A 27649-nucleotide genomic window follows, 5' to 3' on the forward strand; every position below is an offset into this window, starting at 1 on the left:
ACGGATTTTTGAGGAAGGCACACCGCGAGGCGGGTGGTAGAGCTGAGCCCTGTGCACAGCTTCAAGTTCGTTGCACGGTATGTATGGGTGGGAGCTGAGTTCTGGCAATTATAAGGGCCCAGCAACCCCAGAACTACCTCACCACAGGCTGAAGCACCCTTTTCTCCCCCACCCCACCCCCACCAACTCTCTAGTCCCAGCTAAGGAGAAGCCGCCTCTCCCCGAGATTGGGAATCTGTAGTCCGATTTCAACACACACTCAGTCCTGGGAATCAGTCCAGTGCAGTGTTCCGAGTCCCCCAGTCTCTTGTCACCCCTGCCGGGCCTGGGCCGAGCCGTTCGGCAATCCCTGGCGGGGACTGGGAACATACAAAACTCCCTTTACCTGTGGCAGCCCCTTTACTCTTCTTCTTCTTCCGTCTTTTTTTCTTGGCTGCCTCCTCAGCCGTAGAGACAGCTCCCTCTTCTCTGTCGTCTGGATCCAGGTCGCCATTCAGGTGGCTCCCGGAGGACGCTGCCTCCTCCACACCCGCCATGTTGCCCGAGAGAGCGCGAGACAGTGAGACAGAGCGGCGAGGGCCCGCTCCTTCTTCACCCACCTACACGAGCGACGCCGGAAGCTGCTCTCGATGGTAGGAGCGCAGGGAATGCTGGGATGTCGGAGGACTTGACGGCGCGAATCGCGCGCGAAGCGGTGTTGGGCGAGGCTGCGGAGGAGCGCTGGACTGTGGCTGCTAAAGTGCTAGTGGCTGCCTCATACACCTTTTTTGTCCCGCGCCTTGGGCATTCCCCGGGCACATTGAATGCCTGTGCTTGCCCAGCCCTCAAGAGAGAGGGACGTCTGTGCTGAAACCGAAAAGTCATGTTAGCGGATTTATGAAGCGTGCCGAAAGCGAGAAGAGGGCCCCAAAATGTGTTCACTTGTACACCTTTTTTTTTTTTTTTTTTTTTTAGGACTCAGAAGGACTGTGTTGTTTTTCACAGTTACAGTTCACGACGAGGCTGTCCAAGCACTTACGGTGATGAACCTGCAAAGGAGACTGAAGAGGCGTTTATTATTAGAGAAGGCACGGGAAAACAGCGTTTCACGGAGGGAGTGATTAACCGCAGAGTGCTGCTAGGAAGTCAAGTAAGAGGACTGAAAAATGTCAGTTGTATATAGTAACATGGAAGACATTGGTGACCTCAGCAACAGCTACTTAGATAGTGAGAGATGGAAGGCGGACTCCAGAGAGTTGAGGAATGAGAGGGAGGTGAGGAAATAAGAGACTGTCCTCATCCTTCAAATTTCAGCTGAAATGCCACTCCCTCCGAGACTCTTCCTCGGTAATCTAAATCAGGCCCTGCTTTTACAACCTCTCGTTGAATTCTTAACCTTTCATGGCAATTTGTAATTACATAATATGTTTGGTAAATTGGTTTATGTCTGTCTCCCCAACTACCTTGGGCTCTGAAGAGAACACCCTGTGTATTTTGTGTTCTGTCACCAGCACCTACCTCTAAGCTAAAGCATAGTCTGAGCTCAGGAAATAGTCATTGTATCAATAGCACTTGAAAAGCTCCAAGTACTTTATTTTCTCATTTTATCCGCTTCTGAGTTGAGGAAATTAGAAAGTTTTGTGAACTTAGGTCACACAGCAAGTGAATAGAATCCAAACAGGCATCAGGCACCAAAAGTTTAATAATTCTGTATTCTGCCTTCCCAATTGAAATTTCAAATCAGTAAACATTTATTGATTGTAGGTTAGAAATAATTTTTCTTGATGGGCAATAAAAAATGAAGGACAGATCTGTACCCTCAAGAGAGTGTAGCATTCAGTGAGATAAAAATTTAACTAAATAAGAATAAAATAATACTTATGCTAATACTTAAGTCATTTATTAATTCTTTTCTATTCCAAGCTAATATATCACAAAGGTGAAGAATTTTAAAACAGTCTAGAAGATATTCAGACTAGGGGCAAGGATGTGACTAAGCTCAGGAGAAATCAAAGCTCACCCTTTTGAGGTGCAAGGCTACTGCAGAAGATTTTTTAACATCCTTATAAGTAATACTGCTACGTCAAAATGCCTCCAAAATTTTTTTGTAAATCTTCCCGGTTTTTCTGTAAATTCTGGAAATACTTGTACTGTGGCTACTATCTCAGACCCAGTTGAGGAGACACAGGATCCTGGAGGACAGAAACTGTAGGGTTGATAAATGACTTTTCACAAAGGGGTGCTGGTATAGGTTGACAGAATTATCAACGTCAAAATAAAATTTGTTCACTTAAAAAAATAAGCTACTAAAATGCAATAAGACAAAATACTGTTTCTTTGTTGGAAAGGGATTGTACTCTACTTCTCCCCCTTTTTTTCCTGAAAAGAAGCAAGAAAACTAAACTTCAAGGTAGTTGTATAAAAACAATATATATCTCAACATTATGGTAGTCGATATTTGTTGAATGATTGTTTTCCAGGAAATTCCAGAGTTTGAGATAACTGAGTAAGTACTTAAAATAATAGCCCGTTACACTCCTTATTTCCATCATTTTTCTTCATTTAGTTTCTCTACAAGAGGAAATTGAATAGGATAAAGGAATGAGAAATGTTGAAATCTCAAAGAATCTAAGAGAACTAAGAATCTAAGTAAATAATGTAACTCAATACCAGTACAGGCTAAAATATTTTTCCTAGCTGGCTACATGAAGTAATTTTGTCTCAGATGGCTAACTAGATAAGCAGATAAAAATGTATTTTTTCCTTAGGGAGATACTTTTCCATTTTTAAAGTCAATGCATTATAATAAGACATATATTTTTTAAAGATTTTTAAGTAATCTCTATACCTAACATGGGGCTCAAACTCACAACCTTGAAGTCAAGATTCACATGGTCTACTGACTGAGCCATCCAGGTGCCTGGATACAATAACACATATTTATTATTTTGTCCAGAAATGTATTTTTTGCTAAGAAAACCTCGATTCAAAAAATGGACATTTTTAGCCCCAGTCTTACTTTTTATTTTGAAGTCCTTGATAGTGGTATGGCTTTGGACAAGTCACTTAATTTCTCCAAATTGCACTTCTCTTACTTGTGTTAACTAACATTAACATTAACATACGTTTCCTTATTTCTAAAATGAATATAATAATAGTACTACATAGAATATGGAAATTAAATTTCAATATGGAGAGAAAGCACTCATGGTAGCACAATGTCTTACACAATAGTGATAAATGTTAGCTAACTTTACTGTTAGTAAGCCATGCTCCTAAAAATTTTACATTTGTCTGGATCATTTGATGGCCTAGATATCCTAAGGCACTCTTATGTTTTATTGATCTCTGGCAATGGGTTAGCAAGAAATATATTAGGAAAAAAATTGAGAAGGCTTGATTTCTTAATGTTAAGGGTAAGGATATTTTTTTCATATCTTTATGTTTAAAACGTGATACAACTCTTTAAAAATCTATAGATGACACGGCATATACATGCATATGCCGTGTGTGTGTATATATATACACACACACATGCCAGTCTCCACAAGTACAGTCACATAGAGGTTAGGGCTTCAACATGTGAATTTGGGGGGGGGGGGGAACAAAATTCAGATCATAACACAGACATTGCCAAATGCCTTCTTATAGAAGGATGCAGGGAGTTATTCCCAGCTGAGAGCCACTGGCATAAAGGCATGAAAGAATATGGAATGTTTACGGTAAGTTCTTGCTGAAGAGTAAATTACAACTAGATTGTAAAGGGCCTTTTATGTTACCCTAGAGGATAGCTTGTATTGTAAGGCCTGAAGGTGATATGTCACAGGGATGTTTAAAGTTTATTATTTTAGAAAAAAGTCTAAAATAGAAGGCCATAATAGACATGTCAATAACATGTAAATAAAATGATTACTATGTGCCATTAAAAGCCAGAAAAGGATATGCATTATATGGATAAATTTAAATGGTTATGTAACAGAGATTTTCAAGCTAGCTAAAGATCACTGTGATGGCAGTCTAAATTCTAGAGCAATGGTTGCCATCCAATAAACGGTTTCATTTATTTTTTTTTTTAATGTTTATTTATTTTTGAGACAGAGAGAGACAGAGCATGAATGGGGGAGGGTCAGAGAGAGGGAGACACAGAATCTGAAACAGGCTCCAGGCTCCGAGCTGTCAGCACAGAGCCCGACGCGGGGCTCGAACTCACGGACCGCAAGATCATGACCTGAGCCGAAGTCGGCCGCTCAATCGACTGAGCCACCCAGGCGCCCCTAAACGGTTTCATTTAAAAAGCCAAATAGGGGTCGGCTAAGTGTCTGACTCTTGATTTCTGCTTAGGTCACGATCTCATGGTTTGTGAGATCAAGCCCGTTAGGCTGTGCACTCACAGCACAGAGCCTGGTTGGCATTCTCTTTCTTCCCTCTCTCTCTCTGGCCCTCCTGGCTCACACACTTGCTCTTTCTCACTCTCTCTCAAAATAAATAAACTTAAAAAATAAAATGAAAAGGCAAATATATTTAAAGAACTGTTTTCAACGAGGGTATGGTACTTTCTATTTTTTGAAGTTGAATAGTCTTTTAAATTACTATGAAATGGTAGTGAGAGTAGATGATGTTGGGTTTTGTGCCCTGACAAAATTTTTAAAAACAGAAAACCATACTATGTCAGTTCTCAAAACCATTTTTTAGACTTTTCTGAACAGTGAGATCTCTAAGTCTAATGGCCTCTATTCTAAAGAAAACATTGGAAATGACAGAACCTTGTAGTAGAGGAGACTTGCTAAGATGTTACTGTTGATAACAGTATTGATAAGAACTTACAGAAGGCTGTCGGGGGGCCAGAGAGGAGAGGTTGGATTGCAGAAACACTTTGAACATAGATTTAAAAGAACTTAATGGTCCATTAAATGTGGAGAGGTAGAAGTTTAGGATCACACCCAGGTTTCTGGCTTGGGTTCCTGGGTGGATAGTGGTACCACTCTCTGAGATAGGGAATAAAGGAGGAGGAGGAGGTTTTGTAGGAGTTGGAGGCAAAGATAAGCATTGGGCATTTTAAGTTTGAGATGCCTGTAGAGCATCCAGACAAAGATATCTAGTAGTCAGTTAGAAATATGGGTGTGGAGATATAGACATGTGAGTTATTAGGACTTGGGTAGAAGGCTATGAATGAGGTAATTCAGGGAGAAGAGAACAGGATCCAAAACAACCACCCAGAAGGACACTAATGTTTGAGGATTTTGTTTACAACAAACAAGAGTGGAAAATTCCGTTAAAAAAAGTACAAAGAAATAATAGGACAAGAAGGAGAAAATGCTTTAGAGAATAATCACATAGAAATAAGGAGAAAAAAAGGGTTTACAGAATAAAAGTTTGGTCAACTATATCAACTGCTGAAGAAAGATTAAGTAGTATGAAGTCTCAAACTAGAGCATTGATTTTAGCTATCAGGAGGCTACTGGTAACTTTAGTGACAGCAATTTTGTTAGCACCAAAAGAGGGATCCTCACAAGAGATTGGGATGCACTGTCCTGAATGCCAGCTCAAAGAGCAAAGGATCCTTTATCGCAAACTTACTTTATTAGTGACTCTTGCAGTGTTCCCCTCTTTTGTTCTAGAGAGAGTGTTTCTTGAAATTACATGTGGCTCTGTTGCCACGTACTCTGGTATAATTCCTTTCCTATTTTAGTTCTGTCCAACAACATCCTAGGTTACCTTTTGTCTTCAAACATATTATTATCTCTTTTTGTAACTGGAGAATAGATACTTAATAATAGAACTTTACCTTCCCCATAATCTCTATGTAGCATCCATGTATTTAGGCTGAACTTTGGGAAAGACATATATGGTTCCAAGAAATATTCCTATGGCCAAAATGTCAGGAGTATCATTACCTACATGGAAGTTTCAGGTGTTTATTAGTCAGGGATACATAGGAATCAATATTAAGAGTTCATAAACGAAAGATAAAAACTACATGAAATACTGGAGGGCAAATGACAGTACCATTCATAGACTCCCTCTTCCCATCTCTCCTGATCATGGTTCCCTACTACTTGTAAAAGAACTGAGGGTTATTTTAGTGTTGAAGATCAAGGTGGGCTGAGTTGAACTAGGAATATATTGTGAATGATGTTGTAATGAGCCCTCATGATTAGGATTAGTATTCTTATAAAAGAGGCTCCAAAGAGGTCCCTTGCCCCTTCCACTATGTGAGGACACAGCTGTCTATAAACCAGGAAGCTGGACCTCACCAGACACAGAATCAGATAACTTGAAATTGTCTTATTTGGTTGATTTTGATTTTTTTTTTCTCTTTTGCTTCAGTTTGGATGGTTTCATTGCTTTGCCTTCAAGGTCACTTTTATAGTGTCTAATTCCGATGAAGCTTATCTGGTTACCTTTTCATTTCAGATACTATTTTCTTCAGTTCTAGAATTTCCATTTTGTTCTTTTTTTATAGTTTCCATTTCTCTATTGAGATTTTCTATTTGTTGTCTTACTACATTTATGTTTTCCTTTAAATATTTAAACACATTATAGCTACTTTTAAGTCCTTATCCCCTATTTTCATCATCTCTTTCATTTCTGAGTTTACAATTTTTTCTCCTGGTCGAGAGTCACATTTTCCAATTCTCATGTCTTGTGATTTGCTATCTTAGGCTAGAAACTACAGACACTACTCTGAAAGACTTTTATTCTCTTTCATGATGGAGTATTGAATATTGCTAAAATAGTTAATTTACTTGCATCTCAGTGTGATACTTTCAAGGTTTGTTTTTAAGTTTTGTTTTTAGAGCTAGAGTACCCCTTACTCTAGGACACCAGTGTTCAATGCAAAATCCACTAACCACATAGGGCTATTAAATAATTGAAATGTGACTAGTCAAAATTGAAGTGTGCTGTAAGTGTAAAATGAACACTGAATTTCAAAGACTTAGTATGAAAAAGATTGTAAACTATGTCATTAATAATTTTCTGTGTTGAAATGATCATTTTTGGACATATTGGGTAAAATATTTTATTTACATTAATTTTGTTTACTTTTTTACTTTTTTTCCAAGAGGTTACTAGAAAAAGTTTAAATAACGTTTATGTCATTATATTTCTCATGAAGTATGCTACTGTAGTGCTAGTTTAACCCCATTCATAAAACCTAGGCTTTCTGGGATTTCTACTAAATTTCTCGGATAGTTAAATAGACCTTTCCACTGTGGTTGGTTGGAACACCAACATCTCCCATTCCTGTTCAACCTCTGATCATTGTTCAACCCATAGTTTCTCCACAGTTGTTCTCTTCCTAATAGTTGCCCTTTGCCTAGTCTTGCAGAGTCTTTTCCTGTGCAGACTTCTCTGTGCAACTTCCTTCTCAGTGATATCTGGTCTCCATCTCCTCAGCTCAGATACACCACCATGCTTTATTTGGCCTTTCCAGTGGAAAGTGCCCCCAGACAAAAGCCACTGCAATCCTGAAGCTTGTTCATTTGTTTCTCTTTTGTAGGGATAATAGTTCTGTGTTTCCTATTGATCAATGTCTAAAAACATTTATTTTGCCTAGTTTGATGGTTGTTTTTGGTGGAAAGTCTTATATCCAGTATCAGTTGCTTTATCATGATTCAAAGTAGAATTCTTTATTATGATCTTTCATTTTCATGTTGGACATTTTCCTTACATGTCTGATGGGTGTTGCTTACGTGTTCGTATTTTACAATAATGCAGTGGGAGAACTGTGACTTCTATGTCCATGGGCAGAGCTTTGCCAACTGGGAAGTTTTGCTTTAATGTGAATGGATGAAAAAACTAACCATAGACATTGGATGCCTGTAATGGACACCGTTGGAAGTCTACCCAGAATTCATTTTCGTTTTTTCCTTGCTAACATAACCCTGCTTTTGGTCAGTTGTCTTTGCCTAACCATGTGCCTGACCAGATGAATGTATCCTCTAGGGTACGCCCTGATTGGGCTAAGCTAATACACAACAATTCTGATCCTTCCTGTGACTTGTTTAGGAAGGACATGTGTCACAATTTTGGTCAATGAGACATGAAGAAAAACCATTGAATGGTAGAAGATATTTGTAAATGATATATTAAATAAGGGACTAATATCCAAAATATATAAAGAACTATACAACTCAACACCAAAAAAACAAACAATCCGATTAAGAAATAGAGGATCTGAATAGATATTTTCCCAAAGCAGATACACAGGTGGTCAACAGACACATGAAAAGATGCTCAACATCACTAATATCAAGAAAATGCAAATCAAAACCACAATGAAATACTACCTTACACCTATCAGAATTGCTAAAATAAAAAACACAATAAAAAACAAGTGTTGGCAAGGTTGTGGAGAAAAAGGAACTCTCCTGCACTGTTTGTGGGAATGTAAACTGATACAACCACTGTGGGAAACAGTATGGAGGATCCCCAAAAAATTAAAAATAGAAATACCATATGATCCAGTAATTCCCCTACTGGGTATTTACCCAAAGAAAATGAAAATACCAATTCAAAAAGATGTATACACCCTTATGTTTATTGCAGTAGTATTTAAAATAGCCAAGATATGTGGCACAAAAACAGACACTCAGATCAATGGAACAGAACAGAGAACCCAGAAATCGACCGATAAATGTATGGCCAACTAATCTTTGACAAAGCAGGAAAGAACATCCAATGGAATAAAGACAGTCTCTTCAGCAAATGGTCCTGGGAAGACTGGACCACTTTCTTAAACCTTACACAAAAATAAACTCAAAATGGATGAAAGACCTATTTGTAAGACAGGAAACCATAAAAATCCTAGAGGAGAAAGGTAAAAACCTCATTGATCTCGGCCACAGCACTTCTTACTCATCATGTCTCCAAAGGCAAGGGAAACAAAAGCAAAACTGAAGTATTGGGACCTCATCAAAATAAAAAGCTTCTGCACAGAGAAGGAAACAATCAGCAAAACAGTATGGAAAGGAATGGGAGAAGATATTTGCAAATGACATATCACATAAAGGGTTAGTATCCAAAAATCTATAAAGAATTTATCAAACTCAACACCCAAAAAACAAATAATCCAGTGAAGAAATGGGCAAAAGATATGAATAGACACTTCTCCAAAGAAGACATCCAGATGGCCAACCGACACATGAAGAAATGCTCAACATCACTCATCATTAGGGAAATACAAATCAAAACCATATTGGATACCACCTCACACCTGTCAGAATGACTAACATTAACAACTCAGGCAACAACAGATGTTGGTGAGGATGTGGAGAAAGAGGATCTCTTTTGCATTGCTGGTGGGAATGCAAACTGGTGCAGCCACTCTGGAAAATAGTATGAAGATTCCTCAAAAAAATTAAAAATAGAACTATCCTATGACCCAGCAATTGCACTACTAAGTATTTATCCAAAGGATACAGGTGTGCTATTTCGAAGGGGCACATGCACCCCAATGTTAATAGCAGTGTTATCAACAATAGCCAAAGTATAGAAAGAGCCCAGATGTCCATCGGCAGATGAATGGATAAAGAAAATGCGGTATATATATACAATGGAGTATTACTTGGCAATCACAAAGAATGAAGTCTTGCCATTTGCAACTATGTGGATGGAACTGGAGGGTATTATGCTATGTGAAATTAGTCAGAGAAAGACAAATATATGACTTCACTCATATGAGGACTTTAAGACACAGAACAGTTGAACACAAGGTAAGGGAAGCAAAAATAATATAAAAACAGGGAGGGGGACAAAACATAAATGACTCTTAAATATAGAGAACAAGCAAAGGGTTGCTATAGGGGTTGTGGGAGGGGGTGATGGGCTAAATGGGTAAGGGGCATTAAAGAATCTACACCTGAAATCTTTGTTGTACTATATGGTAACTAACTTGGATGTAAATTTTAAAATTAAATAATTAACTAAAAAAAAAGTGATGTTAAAAAACAAATAAAATAGCCAAGATATGGAAGCAACCTAAATGTTTATTGACATATGTGTATACACACACATACCCATGCAGTGGAATGTGATGCAGCCACAAAAAGGATGAGATCTTGCCATTTGCAACAACATGGATGGACCTGGAGGATATTAAACTAAGCGAAATAAGTCAGACTGAGAAAAAGAAATACCATATGATTTCACTCATATGTAGAATCTAAAAAACAAAGCAAATGAATAAACAGAACAAACTGAAGGTTGCCAGAGGGAAGGCGGGTGGAAGGAATGGCCAAAATGGGTGAAGAGGAGTGGGAGATACAGGCTTCCAGTTATGAAATGAATCAGTCCTGGGAATGAAAGGTATAGCGGCACATGGCTGGCTTGATCACTGGAGCATGCAATTCTTGATCTTGAGGTTGTAAGTTCAAGTCTCAATCGGAAGTAGAGATTACTTAAAAATAAAATCTTTAAAAAATTAAAAAAAATAAAAGGGTACAGTATAGGGAATACATATCGTCAATGATATTGTAATAGCATTGTATGGTGACAGATGGCAGCTACACTTGTGGTGAGCACAGCATAATGTATAAAGATGTTGAATCACTATGTTGTACGCCTAGAAGTAATGTAACATTGTCAGCTATACTAAAAAAAAAATTTTTTTAAGTTTATTTACTTATTAGAGAAAGAAAAAGAGAGAGAATCCCAAGCAAGCTCTGTCATATGATATGTCATATGTCATATGAATAATGCTACTATGTTGTTAGTGCAGAGCCCGAGGCATGGCTTGAACCCGCGAACTGCAAGATCACGACCTGAGCTGAAACCAAGAGTCGGACACTTAACTGACTGAGCCACCCGGATGCCTTTCAAAAAAAATTTTAATATAAATATATAGTAAATAAATAAATAAAAATTTTAAAAAGAAAAACCCATTGAGAACATCTGGAAAACGTTTCCTAAGTTAAAAAAAAAAAACACAAAAGAAAATATGATCCCTTCTTTTAGGTGTTTTCAAAGCTGAAAATGATCCTTGGGGATGAAATCTGAAGAACACAGAACAGAAAGATGGGATGATGCTGGATCCTTGGTGATGTCATTCAGCCACTGAATTGGAATCCATAGGCTACTTATTCTACCTCCAAACAAATGAGATATCATATTTCTGTGTTGTTAAATTTCTGGTAATTATAAATAAAGACATTCTAACTTTATACAAATTCCAGAATGTAGACGACTTGGTGCTCAACTGACTCTCTTAATCCAGAAATTCCAAGTTTACATTTCCAGTGACTGAGGATGACCAAAATAAAAGACATGAATGGAATCAGTTGGTCTTGAAGTTCTGAACGGAACTCTGGTACAAAGTTATTTTGGAGTCAGAACCAACAGATCTCTAATATTCCTTGGGTCTGAAAATTGCAGCAACTGGTGAGACAGAAGGTTGGTACTTTTTAAGGCACTCATATTTTTGAGGGCTTGAACTTTGGAATTTGATATCTTTAGGTTGTTATGGGTAGAAGTTGGAACTGGCAGAGACTTTTGGGTACTCTTTTTTTAAAAATGGTAATTTACATGTCACAAATTCATCATTTTAAGGGTATAATTCTGTAGTTTTTAATATATTACTACTGCTATTTAATTATAGAATATTTTTCATCCATCAATTAATAGACATTTATGTTGTTGCTATTTTTTAGCTATTATGAATAATGCTACTATGAACATTCCTGTACAAGTTTTGGTGTGGACATATATGTTTTCATTTCTCTTGGATATATATCTAGGAGTACAAGTGCTGAGTCATATGGGATAATTCTATGTTCAACATTTTGATGAACTACCAGACTATTTTCAAAAGCAACTGCAGCATTATACAGTCCTACCAGCTATGTATGAGGTTTCTAATTTCTCCATATGTTGTCAACACTTATTATTGTCTTTTTTTTAAATTATAATCATCCCAATAGGTATGTAGTGGTTTTGATTGTAATTTAGCTAATTACTAATGATGGTGAGCATCTTTTCATGTGTTATGGGCTATTTGCATATATTCTTTGGAGAAATGTTTTTCCAAATCTTTGGTCCATTTTTAAATTGAGTCATTCATCTTTTGTCTTTTTGTTGAATTTAAGAGTTCTTTATATATTCTAGATACTAGATTCTTATTACATAGGGTATGCTTTGCAATTATTTTTCCCATTCTCTGATTCATTTTGATTTTTTAGAGTTTGTTTGTTTTGAGAGAGAGAGAGAGCACATGTATGCATAGGAGGGACAAAGAGAGGGGAGAGAGAAAATCCCAAGCAGACTCCACACTATCAGAGCAGAGCCAGTGTGGGGTGAGATGATGACCTGAGCTGAAATTAGGAGTCAGATACTTAATCTACTGAGCCACCCAGGCACCCCTTGAATTGATTTTTGTATATGGTGTGATGTAGGGATCTAATTTCATTCTTTTGTATGTAGATATCCAGTTGTCTCATTACCATGTGCTGAAAAGACTATTCTTTCTTTCATTGAATTATTGTGGCACCTTTGCCAAAAATTAATTAACAATAGATGTGAGGGCTTATTTCTAGACTCAGTTCTAATTCATTGATCAACTGCAGTTGACCTTTGAACAACACTGGGGGTAAGGGCACTGACCCCTGACACAACTGAAAATCCACCTACAACTTTTTACTCCTCAAAGCTTAACTAATAGCCTACTATTGACCTGAAGCCTTATCAATAACATAAATAATTGATCAATTCTTATTTTGTAGGTTGTATATATTATATACTATATTCTTACAATAAAGTAAGCTAGAGAAAAGAAAATGTTATTAAGAAAATCATAAGGGCAGGGTGGGTGATGGGTATTGAGGAGGGCACCTTTTGGGATGAGCACTGGGTGTTGTATGGAAACCAATTTGACAGTAAATTTCATATATTAAAAAATAAAAAAAAAATAATAAAAAAAAAAGAAAATCATAAGGAGAAAATACATTTATAAGGGCACCTGGGTAGCTAAGTTGGTTAAGCATCCGACTCTTGGTTTTGGCTCAGGTCATGATCTCACTGTTCATGAATTCGAGCCCCACATTGGTCTCTGTGCTGGCAGCATGGAGGCTGCTTGGGATTCTCTCTCTCTGCCCCTCCCCTGCTAGCTTGCTGTCTCTCAAAAATCAATAAATAAACGTTAAGAAAAAGAAGAAAATACATTTATAGTACTATAAAATCTCTGCATTATAAGTAGACTCATACAGTTCAAACCCATGCTGTTCAAGGGTCAACTGTAGCATACTTGACCACAATTTGTGTTTTTATAAAGCAAATTAACTAATAATTATTAAATGAGAGAATGATCTCAGCATAGCATGGAATTTGTCATCCTCAAATTTTCATACTTGATTTTTCTGGTGAAAGGAGGCCACAGCAGAGGTAATAGAATTGTAACCTTTATTAGGGTGGGAAAAGGCCTTCAGCTCAGCTGTGACACAGGCAAGAGATCTTTCAACGCTTAAAAAAAATAAAAAATAAAAAAATGAGCACTAGTACCCAGGATGCCTCCCCAGAAAGGTATTCTCTCACACTGTAGCAGGTTTCACTTCTCTCTGTGCATGCCTTAAAGCAACCCCACTGGCAAGGAGCTCTACTTCATCTACATTATTTCAGTACCCATCAGTTTGAATTTCTACTCTTAACATTTTAAAAAAAATATATCCCTGAAGCAGCTTCTGCTATAAGCGCCTGCCAGGGTCATTTAAGTTTCTCCTCAGGTGCCAATTACTGGCATGTGATTTTTTTGTGCTCTGGTTCCAAAGTAGCATGGATTTTAAGTGGTGCACCATAACCCTGTTTTTCCCATAAGCCCTATTATTTCTAGTGAAAAATATTGCAAGACATAAGGTTTTTCATGAATGTGCATAACATATTACAACATAAATGCCTGTATTTTTACATTTTAACTGAGGATTTTTGAGATACTGGATTCACTTAAAGTAGAATCTTCAGCTACAGTGGCAGGACAATGAGATGGAGATGTGTAGATAAATAGTTTTGCTGTCCTTCAAATCTTCATTTTAAAGACATTCTCCTACTTAAAGGATGGGCTAATCCAATCTGGGCCTCTGAAATTTTTCTCTATTAATAATAGTAATAGCTAATGATCCTCAGTCCATCCCATTTCCCAGTCCATTGATGTTGTTGCTGCTACTCAGTCCTCCACCGTGTGCTCCTTCATCCTTCTACTACAAATCCATTAGGCCAGTTAGCTATGGTTTAGCCAGCCCCAGACTCCCCCCCACTGCCCCCAGTCACAAGTGGGTTTTCACAGCCTACTAGGTAAAATGTGTCCTCTTAGTCCATGCTTCCCAAACTTAGGCATTTTTCAGAATCACCTGGAGGGCTTGTTCAACCACCAGTTCTTAGATGCCACCTCTGGAGATTCTGATACACTATACATGAGGTCTGAGTGAGGATTGGCATTTCTAACAAGGTCCCAGGTGATCCTGAGGCCCCTCCTCCAGAGACCATATTTTGAATGGCATTGCTATAAATGGCCCTGTCATCAGCAGTGTTAATTATCTTAACCAGTTCCTTCCCTGTCAAACCTTTTTCCCTGGCCATTGCATTGGCACAGCCATTCACAACCAGGGGCAGTTTTGATCCCCAAGAGATATTTGACAATGTCAGGGAACACTTTTTGTTGCCATAACTGGGAGGGTATGCTACTGGTGTCTAGTAGGTAGACACCAGAGATGCTGCTAAACATCTTACAATGCTCAAGGTAGCTTCTTACCACAAAGAATTATATGGCCCAAAATGTCAGTAGTGCCCAGGTTAAGATACTTGGCAGGGATGTGCTATTGCTTTGTTTGCCCATAGCATGCAATCCTTCTGATTGCATCTATGTCAAGTTGATAGCCTATGAAGCAAAGATAGAGATAAAGGAACAGTTGCATTTCCCACCCCAAATTTTTTTACATTTCATTGAAAATACAACATCTAAACTTTCAAAGTGTAAAGTGCTTTGAAAAATCACCTATAAACATGATAACTTTTCTTCAGAGTTCTAATTTCTCCTTCTTAGGTCTCATGGCAGAATGGAAGACTTTACTGAAGTCAAGTCTTTGGATATTGGGCCCATCTATTTCTTTGATCAGGTAATAATATACCTAAGTCTCATCAAATTGTAGTTTGCATTTCTAAAAATAATTAGCTTTGGACCAGTATTTTTCTCTGCTTTTTAATCAGAAAGTTTTCTTTCATTTTAGATGAAACCAAAAAGGAAAATATGGGAAAAAAGAGAACATGAAGGCCATTTCCCCCATTTGAGATACACCTCAAGAGCTATTTATAGGTAAAATATTTGGAATTACTCTTCAATTGCTGGGATCACTTTACATTTTCAAAGAGTTATAGGTGCTCAGGACCAGTGCTTCCTATTCCCTATCCCTTAAGAAACTATATCAAGGAATTTCCTATTTCAAAGCTGACCATGAAGCCAATCAGAGAACTTTATTTTAGCTAGATCAGTGATTAATTGAAGCATAATTGGTCATATCTGACCAGTCACTCTGTTTGCCCCTTTCCACACAAACCCAGCCTCAGTTTTGCTTTACAGGGTTTGTACTAGATGTACCCTTTGGTTTCTGCATTGCTTACTTTCTGTTCCTTTTTCTTTTTTAAGTTTATTTATTTTGAGAGAGAGAGCAGGGGAGGGGCAGACAGAGAGGGAGAGAGAAAATCCCTATCATGCTCCTTACTGGTAGCACAGAGCCCCACATTAGCTCACAAACAATGAGATCGTGACCTAAGCTGGTATCAGGAGTCAGATGCTTAACCAACTGAGCCACCCAGGGACCCTTCTTCCTGTTCCTTTTCATATTTTACTTAAATATTACCTTTTTGATGAGACTTTTCTTGATTATCCTATTTCAAATTTCTACCCTGTCCTCACTTTGGCATTCCCTATTCTTCTTCCTAACTTTCCTCATGTATTTATCACTTTCTATAACATTATAAATGTCATTCCTATTTCTTTGTTTTCTCTCCCTCCCCTTGTGAGAGTATCAGGTCTATAGGGAAGGATTTTTTAAAATCTACTTGATCACTTATCTATTCCCAGTCCTAAAAGCAATGCTTAACATACAGAATGGGCTTAATACAGATTTGTGTCCGCCCTTAAATATAAATGAAATGATGGAACTAGTCATTTCACAATGTTTTTTACCCGCTAATTACTACAGTTTTTCAACTTGGAAATTAAAATACTCCAACTCATCTTAGAACATGTATTACAAGGTTGTATAAGGTTAAAAGCTGTGAGTTATACCAGTGAGTTCTTGAGCAGGGGCAACTTTGCCCCACAAGGGGCATTTGGCAATATCTGAAGACATTTGTTGTTGCCATAACTAAGGATGCAACACTAAACATCCTACAATGCACAGGACTGCCCTCCACAACAGAGAATTTTCTGGTCCAAAATGTCAATAGGGCCAGGGTTGAGAAACCATAGTATACTCTCATGTGGTAGAGTTTGTTTATTTGTTTGTTTGTTTGTTTGTTGTTTTGAGCCTGCTATAACTTTTCTCAAGACCACTGCAAGTTGCTGCTCTTTTCAGAAGTCTATTGTCTTTTTTTAAATTTTTTTTTTTAACGTTTTATTTTTATTTTTGAGATAGAGACAGAGCATGAACGGGGGAGGGGCAGAGAGAGAGGGAGACACAGAATTGGAAGCAGGCTCCAGGCTCTGAGCCATCAGCCCAGAGCCCGACGCGGGGCTCGAACTCACGGACCGCGAGATCATGACCTGAGCTGAAGTCGGACGTTTAACCGACTGAGCCACCCAGGCGCCCCAATTGTCTTTTTATTTCCAACTCTTTCTGTTTGAAAAACAATTCGACATAACTTGGTTATTTTACATTCACAGTAGTTGGCTTATAATTGGCACTCAGTAAATGAGTTCAGGTTGTCATAGGGGCAATAAGTAGGTCTGTTTATCATAAGGCTCCAGGGCTTTATTGGCTGCCCAGCTTTCTTATTTGTTGCATGTCTTAAGCATTGCTTCTGTTCATTCCAATTAGAAACACCCTGTTTCTTCTACTGGCTATCCTACTGCTGCCACTGTACCAGGAGTAAAATCCACACTTTTTACCATGAGCTGCAAGTCCTTCTGTCATTTCCTCTCCTACCTGCCCTCTGACTTCCTTGCATGCCACTGCCTGTCACTTGCTCCCCAGACATTATGGCCTATCTATTCTTTTCACAACAAAGCCCACCTGCTTTTGGTTCTTTGCATCTGCTGTACACTCTCCTTTGAATGTTTTTCTGCCTTATTATTTTATGCTTGGCTCTTCCTCCTCATTATTCTAGTTTCATTGCAAATGCCACCTCAGAAAGGCCATCCCTGATCTCCCAATCCAAGGAAGCCAAACATACACCACCCCCGTCACTCTATTACAGTGTCTTGTTTTATTTTCCTTATTGCAGTTATCACTATCTGTAATTTTCATTGCCTTCCTTTCTCTTTCCCCTCCTTCTTCCTCCTTTCATTTTTCCTTCCTGTCTTCCCCATTAAGGTCCATGAGGTAGAGTTCCGTTCTCTTTGCCATGTCTCTCTAGCGCCTAGAACTGTGCTGATGAATATTTCTTGAATGAGTGAGTCATTTCTTCATATGTGCTGTTCCTAGAGAAATGGGGCTACTTTTAACACTGAGCCAGGTGCCAAGACCTTCATTGTTGATTATCTCCTTAAGGTTTTTAAGTCTGGTTTTGAAATGGGTAGTCCATTATTTGAGCTTCTGTCTGAAAAATAAACCAGACAGGTAAGTATTATTTTTAAAATGCACATTCAATTTCTCAACAACCCTCTGAAGGAAGTAAAATTATTGACCTTATCTTACATATAATAAAACTGAGGCAATTAATAAATGGTAGGTGTTAATATTATTATTGAAATAAGTAGTTTTTATCATTTCATTTGAGCAATAGGTAAATCTGACAATTATGAATGCATATTTACAAGATGTTAACAAAAAAAAATACCTTAAAGTGAAGATAACACAGTATGGCTCATACAGTTTGTATTGGAGTTTAGTAAAATGATGTTTATGAAAGCAACTTTGAAAGCTATAAAGAGATATAGAAATTTCATGAGTTATTATATTTAAAGTTTTCAAAAATGGGTCTTCCATCTTTTAAATATCAGTGAAAATATAACTAATGCCTGAAGATCAAAGATTTAAGATCTACATTTAGAATTCTTAAGCAAATTAAAATACCTTTTCATCTTAAAAACATTCCCTTTTACTTTATTTAAGTACTTAGTTGGGAAAGTACTGTTATTTTTCACATTATGTGAATGGAATTATTATTTAGAAGAGAAATACAAGTAACTCTTTAGTGCTGTTTACCATTTTTAAAATTTTTTTTAATTTTTAATGTTTTATTTGTTTTTGAGAGAGAGAGAGAGACAGAGACAGAGTGTGAGCAGGGAAGGAGCAGAGAGATAGGGAGACACAGAATCTGAAGCAGACTCTAGGCTCCAGGCTCTGAGCCATCAGCACAGAGCTGAATTCAGGGCTCAAACTCACAATTCCTGAAATCATGACCTGAGCCACAGTCATTTAACCAACTGAGCCACCCAGGTGTCCCAGTGCTGTTTACCATTTAATAAAAACTTTATGCAAGTGAAATTCCATCGAGTGTTGATAATGTTTTACCACACTGACTTGGTGGAAGAAAACACTTTGAAATTGTAATGACTTGGTTAGCTGTCTTAGAAGTCTTTGAGCAACTGGTTTAGGGAACATTTCAAAGGACAGCTCATTTAAAGTACTTTTGTTCATACCTCTGATAGTGTAGTGAAATCAGTTTTGGTTTCTTATGCAATAGATACTGTTTGAATAAATGAGTAAAGATAGTAGCCAGATTATAGATTTTAAGCTCCTGAAAGGGAAGGACTGTGTCTTCTCTGTGTATTCTGTGTAACACAGTGTCCATGCAATGTATGCTTGATTGTCCTCCTAGATTTTATTATATCAACTATCAGAGGCTTGAAGATACCTTTGATGTTGCTCAGTAAAATATGTGCTTGGGATATAAATGTTCTATATCCAACTCATGGCTCCTATCTTTTTAAAAAAAAATTTTAATGATTTTATTTATTTTTGAGACAGAGAGAGACAGAGCATGAGCAGGGGAGGGGCAGAAAGAGAGGGAGACACAGAATCCAAAACAGGCTCCAGGCTCTGAGCTGTCAGCACAGAGCCTGACGCAGGGCTCAAACTCATGGACTGTGAGATCATGACCTGAGCTGAAGTCGGATGCTTAACTGATTGAGCCACCCAGGTGCCCCTCATGGCTCCCATCTTAAAGAAGGATCACATCTGAGCAAAGCCACTAACCCACTAACATTGCTATCTGGACCTAAATCTATCTTTTTTCTCTTTATACTAATATTTGTTGAGCAAATATGTGCTAGAGAAACAGTAATGAACAAAACAAAGCCTCTGCTTCATGGCTTTCATTGGAACAAAAGGAAACAAATTAAAGCCAAATAAACAAGTAAATATATAGAATATCAAATAGTGATATGTGCCTTAGAGAAAAAAACAGGTTCAAGGGGAAGAGGGTGATGCTATATTGTATAGAGTGTTCAAAATGGCTCCATTTCTATAGTAATATTTGAGCAGAAGATGGATGTAAGGGTGTATGGTACATAACAGTGAGAAGCATCCTTGGTCTATTTGGGGATAACAAGGGGGCCAGTGTGGCTGAAGCAGAATGAATTGGAAGAGAGTAGTAGGAGATAAGATTATAAGAATAAGACGAAAGGGAGAGGCATCTATGTGTCTCAGTTGGTTGAACATCCAACTTCAGCTCAGGTCATGATTTCAGAGTTCATGAGTTGAGTTCGAGCCCCGCATCAGGCTTGCTGCTGTCAGCACTGAGCCCACTTCAGATCCTCTGTCCCCTTCTCTCTCTACCCTTCCCCACTCACTCTCTCTCTCTCTCTCAAAAATAAATAAACATTAAAAAATAATAATAATAAGAGAGGTGCGCCTGGATGGTTAAGCATCGGTTAAGCATCGGACTCTTGATTTCAGCTCAGGTCATGATCTCATGATTCATGGGTTCAGGCCCCTTGTCAGGCTCCATGCTGATAGCTGTGGAGCCTGCTTGGGATTCTCTGTCTCCCTCTGTTTCTGCCCTTTCCTTGCTCACTCCCTATCTCTCTCTCTCTGTCTCTCTCTCTCAAAATAAATAAATATCTATAAATAAATAAATAAATAAATAAATAGCAAAAAAAAAAAAAAAGAGGGGATGGAGAGGGTCAGATCATGAAAGACCTTGGGTGCCACTGTTATGCAGGCTTTTATACTGAGTGACATGGGAAGCCATTGCAGAATCTGAGTGTAGAGGGGTCACTGGACCTGATTAAATGACTAGGCTTGTGTGTTGAGATTCAATTTTAAGAACTGGGGGGAAAAGCAGAAGATTAGATAAGAGCCTATCTATAGTAATAATCTAGGCACGGGATGATTGTATATCACCTAGTGTGATAGTTCTGAAAGAGGGACAATAAGGTTGATTCTGGATATAGTTTAAGGTAGAGATGACTGGGTTTGTTATGGAACGGATATAGAATGTGAGAAAAAGATAGGGTAAAGATATCCAAAGATAACACCAGAGCCTTTGACCTGAACAGCTAGAAGAATAGAGTTGCTATTTATTGAAGTAAGTAAAAACTAAGGGAAAAACAGGTTTGGTGGGAAAGACCAGGAGTTCATTTTTGGACATGTTGGATAAATTGACCTTGAGATGCCTTTTAGATATGTTATGTAGAAAGTGGGTATAAAAGTTTGGGGGTCAGGTGCGAGGTCAGAAGTAGATATGTACATTTGTGAGTTGTCAGGGTCTAAATAGTTTTTAAAGCCTTTCAAATGGGTAAGCTTACAAAGGGAGTATAGGTAGAGAGAAGAAGGGAGGTGTGAGAGGGAGAAGTTAACTCAGAGATGAAGAGAAACCAGCAAAGGGTTGGAGAAGGAATATCCAGTGAGGGAGGAGAACCAAGAGAAAGTGATGTTCAAAAAACCAATGAAGAAAATGTTTCAAGAATGTTCAGTTATGTCAAATGCTGCGTGGGAGTTGTATGAGTTGAAGACTGAATAGTGACTGTTTGGTTCAGTATGATCAAGGATTTTGGTGACTTTAAAAGAGGCTTCTCTGTGGAGAGGTGGGGACACATAGAGTGGGTTGAATAGAGAATGGGAGCAAGTATAAACAACTTTCAAAACTTTGCTTTTTCAAAGCAAAACAACTTTTACTGTATACCACTTCACACCCATTAGGATGTCTATTAAAAAAAAAAAAACAAAAAAACAGAAGGTAACAAGTATTGGTAAGGATGTAGAGAAATTAGATTGTGCATTGCTGGTGGAACTGTAAAATGGTGCAGTGACTGTAGAAAATTATATGACATTTCCTCAAAAAATTAAACATAGAGTTACCATGATCTAGCAATTACAATTCTAGAAGTGAAATCAGGGACTTGAACAGGTAGTATATACCCATGTTCATAGCAGTATTATTCATAATTGCCAAAAAGGTGGAAGCAACCCAAGTCCATTGACAGATGAGGGGATAAACAAAGCGTGGTATACACGTACAATGGAATGTTACTCCTTAAAAGGAAATTCCGACACATGCTGCAACATGGCTGAACCTTGAAGACGTTATGCTAAATGAAATAAGACAGTCACAAATGAACAAATATTGTATGATTCCTCTTATATGAAGTTCATAGGGTAGTCAAAATTGTAGACACAGGAAGTAGAATGGTGGTTACCAGGGCTGGGGGTGGAGTGAGTGATATAGGGTATATAATGTCTCCTCTACCTTCTCAGGATCTCCTACCGGGATGGATATAAGACAGATCAGTAGGAGAAAAACATTTTTATCTGGTAATTTTTAAGTGTAGAACAAACACCGAATGGAACAGAGTTGAATGCTTATATGCTAGGTTGGACAAAATAATAAACTGTGAAAATGTGACAAGACAAAGGGGTAGGCTAGAGAAATTAATCCTTGAGAAATGACTCAGAAGGTAAGAGTTTAACAAAATTTGTTTGTACAGATTTTTCCTGACCTCAGCTTAATCTTTGGTGATAAGAATGTTTCTTCCTCCTGGTATAGGGAGGGTATGTTTCACCTGAGGGTTTTAGCTCCTGCTTTCAGGAAGAAAAAGGAAGGTCAGAATGCACTTCTTGCATTTGCTATTTTTCAAGTGCCTTTAACTCAATATAATCAATATGCTAAAATGGCATATTTTGGGGTGGTATGCTCTGAACCTCCACAGGAGGGATGGAGAGTTAGTGTTAATGGGTACAGAGTTTCACTGGTGAAGATGAAAAAGTTCTGGAGATGAATGATAGCAATGTTTGCACAATAATGTGGATATACTCAATGCCTTAGGACTGTACACTTAAAATTGGTTAAAATGGTAAATTTTATGTGAATTTTATCATAATAAAAAAAAGGAATTTTGCCATTAAGGCAGATAAATGATTTGTAGTTGGCAGGAACTGTATCAGTTCCTAAAAGTGTGTGGAGAAAAACACTGAAGAAATTTGTAAAACTAGGCTGTTGGTAATGCCTTGTAAGAGAGAGTCAGCTGAAGTCTGACCTTCCTTTAGTCTCTACCCCCTAGATTCAAACCCTGTGCATTTTAAGGGCCCAGAGATGGGGTAATCAGCACCTGGGATATGGACTTATCAACCAAAAATGTCTGTGGGACTGGGAAGGGCCTGGGGGTGCCATTAATTTCTAGTTGTTTTGGAAGAATTCCTCTAGGAAGCAATAGACTTAAATGCCACTTGATCAGCAGTACATTCTCTCTCCTGGTAGTTTAGATACATGGTAGGCCAAATCCTAACCATAATCACTTTGGTAGTAGAGTTAAAACATTAAGAATTCAGACGGTCTTATCAAAGGTGAACAACTTTGGCCCAAGAGAGTGCCAAACACTCTCTCTCAGGATAGCAATGGCCATGGAATTGTATATTCCCTTTTATATACATTCCATATTAATATAGATATTAGCGTGAAATACTAGTATACATACAGTGTAGCTCTACATCTTTAGAAGTCAATATGAGGGGCACCTGAGTGGCTGAGTTGGTTAGTGTTATATATATAAATTCATGGGGTGAGTCAAATAACACACGTGTTTTAATTTACCAACAGGATCCCCCTCCATTTTATCCTTTTATTTTTTAAATTAATAGTAAATTTTGATGACTATAAACAGATGGTATTTTATGATCTTACTTCTGCTCAATTTTATCTTTCTATACTTCATTGTGAAGATTTTCTTCTGACTTGTCTTTCGTTTAACTAATTTTCTTTTCAGCTTTGTGTCTAATATGCTGTTAAACCCATCTACTGAGTTCTTAATTTGGCTTATGATATGTTTCAGCTTTATAATTTCTATCTGGTTCTTTTTCAAACATGCTCATGTGTGTGTGTGTGTGTGTGTGTGTGTGTGTGTGTGTGTGTGTGTGTGTAGCTTTCAGTTCTTTGCAAACATTCTCAATTTCCTTCGTCATAGTAAGCAGAGTTATTTTAAACTATATATCTCCCTATGGTTCTATTTTATTAGTTGCTGTTTCTACTGGCTCTCATTCACGTTCTCTTGATTCCTTGTAAATCTTGTGTTTTAAAACACTTTGTGTCACATACTGTATTTGAAAACTATTTTTAAAAATAATTTGGGGGCATCTGGGTGGCTCATTCAGTTAAGCCTCCGACTCTTGATTTTGGCTCAGGTCATGTTCTCACGGTTTGTGATTTCAAGCCCTGCATCAGGCTCTGCACTGACAGTGCTGAACCTGCTTGGGATTCTCCCTCCCTCTCTCTCTGCCCCTCCCCAGCTCGCTCTCTCTCTCTCTCTCTCTCTCAAAGTAAACTTCTAAAAACTTTAAAAAACTTTTAAAAAAATTATTTGAGGGCTAGGATGAAGTCAACTTCTACTGGACGAGATTTACATTTGTTTCCATCAGGAGTTTGTGGATAGCAACACTTAGGGGTCACCTTAATTCAATGTCAGGAAATGAGATAATTTGAAGCTGTGTTATAATGTGCTGGTCTAGGTGTACTTCTGGATAATCCTTACTCCTAGGCCACAGCCTTTCGAGTCTCAACCAATAACCTTGCCATGGAAGGCCCTAGATTCCAAATTTTGAACACTTAGCCCCCACAAAGCTATCAAAAGTCCTGACCAGTCTTTAAGCCTCTCAGATGCATCTTATAGAATTGGTAAATTTTCCTTCCATACCTCTAACCTTCCACAAAGGGGGAAAATATGGGGTTTTTCTCTTTGGATTTCAATCTTCTTCCAGATACTGATAGTAACTCCTCACTATCTTGTTAGCTCTCTGTAGTCTTTAAGAAAAAAAAAATTTTTTTGGTCCAGCTTTTCTAGTTGTCTCCAAGAAAGGGTTACTTTGAATTACCTAGATGCTATTACCAAAAGGAGTAGATCACTTGCAAGTTTTAAACATGGTATGCATAGTTGTTTTGTAAACTGTGGCTGAAAATTCCAGTATATGAGATATCTAGACCTTTGCAGATCTGTTTCTGTTGCTGCTTTGGAATTTCAGTATAATGTAGTAACATCTGATGGGGTGTGTAGGACAGGCTAAGGGAACATACAACGTGTTTGTAGTCTAACCTAAGAAATTCAGGGAAGGCTCTTTGGAAGAAATGACCTCTGTCTTGTCTTATAATTAAGATAATGAATAAGCAGTACACACATATACTGGTTTTTATCTTCTGTTCATAAATGTAATAAATATTAATTGTAGAAAAGTTAGAAAAGTATAAAGTATAAAAGAAGGCAAAAAAATGACTTCCACAATCCCATAATCAATTTACTTTTTTGGAGGATATTTGCTTAGTTTCTGTACTAGCAGATATATGGTACATACATTTACATTTGAGATCATTCCACATATATAACCGTGTATAATCTTTATATAATATTATAACATAAGCATTTTCCCAAATTATTAAGAGCAATTTTCCAAACAATTCTTCATGCTACCCATTGTATGAGCATGGCACTATTTACTTAGCTATATCCTTATGGGCCATTCTTTTTTTTTCAATTTTTTCTAATATCAACAAATAATGTTACAGTTAGCAATTTTATTCACAGATATTATACATCCTTTTTATTACATTTTAAGATGGATTTCCAGAAGTTGAATTACTGAGTTAAAGAAAATAAAATATCTTTTAAGGCTTACATATGTTTTTTACAGGCGTACAAACAGTACAGTATCTAAAGAACAAAAGGAAGCAAGACTATCTACAGTATCTGAATGTGAGAAGAAAGATGAATTCCATTCATCTGGGATCTCACAAATTTCTGGTGTTTCCAAGTTTTCATCTAACCTTCGATTCACCAAAATATACCGGCAAAAGAATCTATTTGAAGAATATAAACTGATTGCTGCTGAAATACTGAGTGAACTTGGGGAGATATTGCAGAAATATGCTGAGTATAACATTACTTTCCCTGCGGGAATTGTAAATCTTATGAATTACAGCTGGCATGATCTTATTGAAGGTGTTTGTAAGTGTGCAACGAAAAATTTGAAGAAAAACAATGCCTTAAAAAGAGATTCCAAAAACATGACCCAAATCAGCACCTGTGCAAGAGAGGAATATCATAAGGAAAATCATCTTGTGAAAGCAAAAAAAGACCACCCTGTTTCATCGGGTGAGTAGAAGTTAATTAGATTTATAAATAATCCTCCAGGTTTCTTTTTTTTTTTTTTAAAGGAATAAAGGGGCGCCTGGGTGGCTCTGTCAGTTAATCGCCTGACTTGATTTCAGCTCAGGTTTGTTAGACTGAACCCCACGTGGAGCTCTGCACTGGGTGTGGAGCCTGCTTGGGATTCTCTCTGTCCCTCTCTCTCTGCCTTTCCCCCCTCACTCATGCGCACTCACTATTGCACACTCTCTCTCTCTCAAAAATAAACATTTTTAAAAAATGAATAAAAATAGCAAGTGAGTGAGATGTTGACAAAACATTATATTAGTGATATATATTTGGTTTGTGTTAATAATTTTAATAAGTGTTAGTGAATGTCAGGAGAAAGATACAAAAATTTATAGTGCTTTCATTGTAAGCATCTGTTACACTTTACATTCATGTGATATGAATTCTCTGCCTTAAGGGATCCTACAAATTCTTTTACAGTGGCAGGGTCCAAAATAAATATGATGCTAGCCACATATGTAATTTTTTTAATTAACTTTTTATTTTAAGATGATTGTAGATCCACATACAGAGAGATACCATATACCCTTACCCTTTCTCTATATGACAACATCTTGCAAAACTATAGTACAATATCACAGCCAGGATATTGACATTGATACAGTCAGGATTCAAAACATTTCTATCAAGGCAAGAACCATTCATGGAGTCCTTCTGCAACCACACCCACTTCCCTCCTTCTTCCACCCCCTCTTTAATCTTGACAACCACCAACGTGTTATACATTTCTAATTTTTGTCATTTCAAGGATGTTATATGAATGGAATCATGCAATGTATAACTTTTGGTGATTGCCTTTTTTCAGCAAGCTTAATTCTCTGGAGATACATCCAAGTAGTATGTATCAGTAGCTTGTTCCTTTTTATTGCCCAGTAGTATTCCATGGTATGAATGTACTACAGTTTGTTTAACCATTCCTTCCTTGAAGGACATCTAGGTATTTGGGTTTGTTTGTTTGTTTGGGGTTTTTTTCTTTCAGTTTTTAGCTATTATGAAAGCTGCTAAAACATTTGGGTATAGGATTTATGTAAATATAAGTTTAGATTCCTCTTTGATAAATGCCCAGAAGTACAATTGCTGGGCTATGTGGCAACTGCATGTTTACTTTTATATGAAACTTTCAAACTATTTTCCAGAGAGGCTGTACTGGTTTTTTGTTTTGTTTTTGTTTTTGTTTCTAAGTTTTATTTAAGTAATCTCTACACCCAACATGGGGCTTGAACCCACGACCCCAGGATCAAGAATCACATGTTCTTCTGACTGAGCCAGCCGGGCACTCCATGGCTCTACTGTTTTACATTCCTACCAGCAATGTATGAGTGATACCATTTCTCCACATTCTCACCAGCATTTGGGTATTATCACCACTTTTTATTTTAGCCATTCTTGTAGGTGTGTAGTAATATCTCATTATAGTTTTAATTTGCATTTCTCTAATGGCTAATGATATTGAATATTTGCCATCTGTATATCCTCTTCAGTGAAATATCTCCCGTGTCTTTGCTTAATTTTCTAATTGGATTGTTTTTTTAATTGTTGAATTTTGAGAGTTCTTTATATATTCTAGATACTAGTCCTTTGTTGTATATGTGCTTTCCAAATATTTTCTCCCAGTGTCTTCTCATCTTTTTAATAGGGTCCTTTGCAAAGAAAAAGTTTTAAATTTTGATGAAGTCCAACTTTTGAAAAATCTTTTTATGAATAGTGTTTTTGGTATCAAGGCTAAGAGTTCTCTGCCTACCCCTAAATCCTGAAGGTTTTCTCCTATTTTTTTTCCTAAAAGTTTTATAGTTTTACATTTTAGTTTTACATTTTACATTTAAGTCCATGACCCATTTGGCATTACCTTTTGTATAAAGTGTGAGACCTACACTGAGGTTCATT

The 27649-nt window shown here is 37.4% G+C and overlaps 2 protein-coding genes across 4 annotated transcripts in view; one reads left to right on the plus strand and one right to left on the minus strand.

The window, feature by feature from the left end:
- Positions 1-624, minus strand: part of METAP2 (methionyl aminopeptidase 2) — a 29268-nt gene extending 28644 nt beyond the window's left edge. The window contains exon 1 of one of the 2 annotated variants that reach the window (XM_019446477.2): positions 386-624. In XM_019446477.2, the coding sequence (XP_019302022.1) occupies positions 386-536 (151 nt within the window). In that variant the 5' untranslated portion in view covers positions 537-624. The remainder of the gene's footprint in view (positions 1-385) is intronic. The other variant, XM_019446478.2, reaches the window with a different exon arrangement.
- Positions 540-27649, plus strand: part of LOC109265359 (uncharacterized) — a 45051-nt gene continuing 17941 nt past the window's right edge. Inside the window, exons 1-5 of one of the 2 annotated variants that reach the window (XM_053895987.1) lie at positions 540-632; positions 955-1129; positions 15005-15077; positions 15189-15274; positions 25242-25702. In XM_053895987.1, the coding sequence (XP_053751962.1) occupies positions 15018-15077; positions 15189-15274; positions 25242-25702 (607 nt within the window). In that variant the 5' untranslated portion in view covers positions 540-632; positions 955-1129; positions 15005-15017. Of the gene's footprint in view, positions 633-954; positions 1130-11004; positions 11371-15004; positions 15078-15188; positions 15275-25241; positions 25703-27649 lie in introns of those variants that run through there. The other variant, XM_019446481.2, reaches the window with a different exon arrangement.

This window comes from Panthera pardus, unplaced genomic scaffold, assembly GCF_024362965.1.
Source record: "Panthera pardus isolate Hobbes unplaced genomic scaffold, ASM2436296v1 HiC_scaffold_6, whole genome shotgun sequence".
NCBI classification, from domain to species: Eukaryota; Metazoa; Chordata; class Mammalia; order Carnivora; family Felidae; genus Panthera; species Panthera pardus.